The 4,109-nt window shown below is 38.4% G+C and overlaps 1 protein-coding gene across 1 annotated transcript in view; it reads left to right on the forward strand.

The window, feature by feature from the left end:
- LOC106808062 (extended synaptotagmin-2-like) overlaps window positions 1-4,109 on the forward strand; it is a gene marked incomplete in the record, with an annotated part of 41,305 nt that overhangs the window by 30,513 nt on the left and 6,683 nt on the right. The window contains 5 exon segments of the mRNA XM_014810620.1: window positions 790-901; window positions 1,460-1,564; window positions 1,931-2,065; window positions 2,547-2,652; window positions 3,004-3,053. Of these exon segments, the coding sequence (XP_014666106.1) occupies window positions 790-901; window positions 1,460-1,564; window positions 1,931-2,065; window positions 2,547-2,652; window positions 3,004-3,053 (508 nt within the window).

Genomic DNA, 4,109 nt, shown 5'->3' on the forward strand with positions numbered 1-4,109 from the left:
AGATTATACACCCACGGGAAGGTAATATATACCTTCCTGTGGGTGTATAATCTACTTGTAGGATATATATATATACCTACAGGTAGATTATACACCCACAGGAAGGTAATATATATACCTCCAGGTAGATTATACACTCACAGGAAGGTAATATATATACCTACAAGTAGATTATACACCCACAGGAAGGTAATGTATATACCTACAGGTAGATTATACACCCACAGGAAGGTAATATATACCTACAGGTCGATTATACACCAAGAAGACAATCATTTGTTACACGTACCGGTAGAATATACATGTATAGTTGATAGTCACACCTACAGCTATAGGAAGGTTATTATACCTACATGTTGGTCAAGGTTACTCTTGCAGCTTGATACCGTTGTATAAGGTACCATTTACAAAGTTAGAAATAAGCTACACCACAAAAGGGAGAAGTATACTTTGGCGGGTAGGAATAGATTACATAGCTGTTGCTGTGTATAGTCTATAGCTGTTGAATAACATTGAAATATTATATGTTAGGGAGAAGTTGTGGGAGTGTGGAAAAATCACAAAGCATCAGCCTGCACCGGCTTCACTCTAACATATGCTGGACTAAATACATGGGATATACATATCTAATCTTAAAATATATTTATAATTTAAAATACCTTACATAAACTCTGTGACTTCATTTATTTTTCATTCATTTCGGGTCACTACCTTCATCCTACTCATGCAGAATGAAACCCGTCAGATACTTGCCATGTATGTAGGCTCTCTCTGTCTGTTTTCAATCAGAAGAAATGGTGAAGGTTGTTGAAGAACCAATAGTAGCGGCTACACCTGCATGGAAACCAGAGATGTCACCAACATCTACCATGGAGTCTGTGCGTCAGAGGAATGCGGACGGGTATGCTGGCACGCAGATTGCTTACTTAAGGGGGGCTTTTGTCGGGCTTGCGAGCCGACTCGACTGGAAGCAATTGGATTTCGAGCAACTGGAAGCGATTGGCAGCGACTAGTTGCGTCCAGTTGCCCACTGTTCTATTCCGAGCAACTAGTGGCGGCCAGTCGCAGGCAGTCGCGTCGCAGTTGATCGACCTAAGCACTGCAGTCGCAGTGAATTGCAGCCAGTTGCTTCCAGTCGAGTCGGCACGCAAGCCCGACATAAGACCGCCTTTATACCTGTCTAGTACATAGTACTGATCCTTATCTACTTACGTACTTGGTAATTTTATTGGAATGAATGTTATCAAGGCAGCAACAAGGCAAGTAAGTTAGAATAAGTATTTATAGGAGATAGAGTCAAATGAAAGGCGTAATCAGTATAGTATGACATAGAAACCAAATAAAGTCACTTGGAAGTGTAATGTCGAGTTCTCGCCTATATGAATGTCGACGTCAGTCTAAATTCTTGCGACAGCCGCTCGCGTGTGCAAGTTACTGATTGCTGTTTTCACGTTTGCAGAGTTGCTGATCAGAAAGGAAAGGATGAGCATTTGGGACAGATTCAGCTCACCCTGAGTTATAGCAAGGAGCGTAAGCGATTCATCATACTGGTGCAGAAGTGCAGGTATGAAACTCAGTGCTTTCCTCGGGTTAGTTGCCCTCGGCTGAGTTTGGTTTTGGTTTAGTTTGTGCTGTATCCTTACCTCTGTCACTAATCTTTACAGTAAACCTATGAACCCGTAAACTTTTCAGTAAATACATGAAGTACAGGAGCAGGACAGATATACACTTGAGCCATTCTGCTACTAATTCACATCATTTAGCTTTACTAATATTAATAATATTATGCTGTGCTTTCAGTAGTTTATTATGTTCATTCGCCATTAATGTTTTATCTGATTCAGGCAAGCGTTTGGTGCATTGAATGTGAACACTCATCCACATTGGTTCAAGAAACGTGACAGTATACCAACTTTTTTTCAATTCACAGTGATCTGCTTGCATGTGACGATGACGATTTGGCAGATCCATACGTGAGGGTGTATTTGCTGCCAGACAAGACCTCTAGCAGCAAACGCAAAACCCAAGTGATAAAGAACACACTCAACCCAGTGTATGATGAGACGTAAGTATAGTTTTCCACACCAGGTGGCAGCACATTGACGTGTAGTTGCTGAAAGTGTGCTGTAAACGTAGGAACTGGTGCCTCCTGATTAAGTGTCATCGTTACTGACTTCGTTTTTGTGTAATGACCTATTATTGCTTTGTTTACTATTTTACTTCTCTCATTCATGATCTGTACATACGAGACAATGTCTATAAATCGGGAAAAGGATAGAAAAACACTTGTTATTTTTCTTCGTTTTTCCCCCACACTAAGTGTTGAACTGGTTATACCTATACATTCAAGCGTAGATCACTTCAACGTATTCATCCGTGTGTGGATAAAATTGTTCTCATAAAACGGTGTTTAATCAACATTTTTCTACATAATCCACTTACACAGACAACACATACATCATTTATATCTTGTAGGTGTTTAGGTATTTTGTGTGCATATTGCATGTGTTATTTTTTAACTAACATGTACGTATAAACTGCTGTAGCCTCGAGTATCCCGGAACAATTGATGAGCTGAAACACAAGACGCTGGATATCACTGTGAAGAACCAGGTTGGAATGTTTGCTCGTGGTCGCAACATAATCGGTCAGGTAAGTAGGCGAGACGCAGCGCATGTCGAGGCGATGTCATGTTGCAGCGATGAAATGGCGTGCTACATATTATACTGTGCTGGTGTAATGTGGCCGTAGTGTTTCTTACTTGCAAGTCATCGTCTGCCTAAAATAAATTTTTTATTATGCCTGATAATGCCTGAAACTGCCTAATAATTACAATTGTACAAGGTCGTGTCAGCATAGATATGTTCAATGGATTCTTGTATTTTTACGAGTTGGTTAAATGTTTTTCTATGCATTATAAAGTGGTGCAAGTTTATATATTATTTTATATATAGTTACTATTGTATCCAAAGTTGGTGATGTGGAAGATTTCTTCTCTTTCAGGTTCTCATTGATCTTGACAAGTTTGACTTTCAGACATCGATCACTAAGTGGTAAGGAAAAACTGTAGTTTCTTAGCTGATATGTGACCCTTAGCATCACTCTTCTTTTCCTGTTTCAGCTACTTTTAGCTCGTTTGTACAGATGTAACTGTATATATTATTTCATCACTAACTGTTGCATGTGGGATTGTTTGTGTTTACCCTGGCCTTGCATGCATATGGTACTGATCTTTTGGCATCTGTGATAACTTCTCTAAACCGATAAAAATTACAAGATTGGTCTTATTAGTCAGTGATGAATTAAATTTGGCTAACTACATAAGCTCTTAAAGATTACTGCTACCAATATGATCTCAAACAACTAATCACTACTCCGACTAGAGTAACTAATATAAGTGAGTCCGCCATCGATTTAATAATGGTTTCTGATGCACTCAAAATTAGTCAATCGGGCATCATAGCCAAGGGAGTGAGTGATCATTTTTTAACTTACTGTACTAGGAAAACTTCAAGACAGGTTATAGGTAAGCATAAAACTAGGAGAATTAGATCATTAAGAACATATAGTCGAGAGGTATTTAGAGATAAGTTAAAAGAGAAGCAATGGTATAAAAAATTTTTACGCGGATTCTATAGAGCATGCATGGCAAATAAAAAAAAAATACCTTTTAGAGGCCATTGACTCTGTCGCCCCTATTAAACAAGTTAGAATAAAACAAAGAACTGAGCCATGGTTTGATAGTGAGATTAGGGAGCAATTATGCTGGAAAGAAATAGAAAATTACTGCTTCATAAGAGGAGTAAAGATGAAATTACATACAAGAATTTTAAATTGCTTAGAAACAAAGTTCAAAATAAAATTAAGCAAGCAAAGGCTAATTACTATACAGAACAGGTTGAGGACCACAAAAATGACTCTAAAAAATTATGGCAGACTTTAAAGAGTATGGGGATGAAAAATAAGGGAACCAGTAATTTGGGTGGGGTAGGGCTAAAAATTGGAGAAAATGTATGTTTTGACAAAGCAATTGTTGCAAATAATTTTAATAGGTATTTTACAAGTGTGGCCTCAAACTTGGTGAACGATCTACCACAAAAGGAAGGGAC

The sequence above is a fragment of the Priapulus caudatus genome, unplaced genomic scaffold, assembly GCF_000485595.1.
Source record: "Priapulus caudatus unplaced genomic scaffold, Priapulus_caudatus-5.0.1 Scaffold251, whole genome shotgun sequence".
NCBI lineage: Eukaryota > Metazoa > Priapulida > Priapulimorpha > Priapulimorphida > Priapulidae > Priapulus > Priapulus caudatus.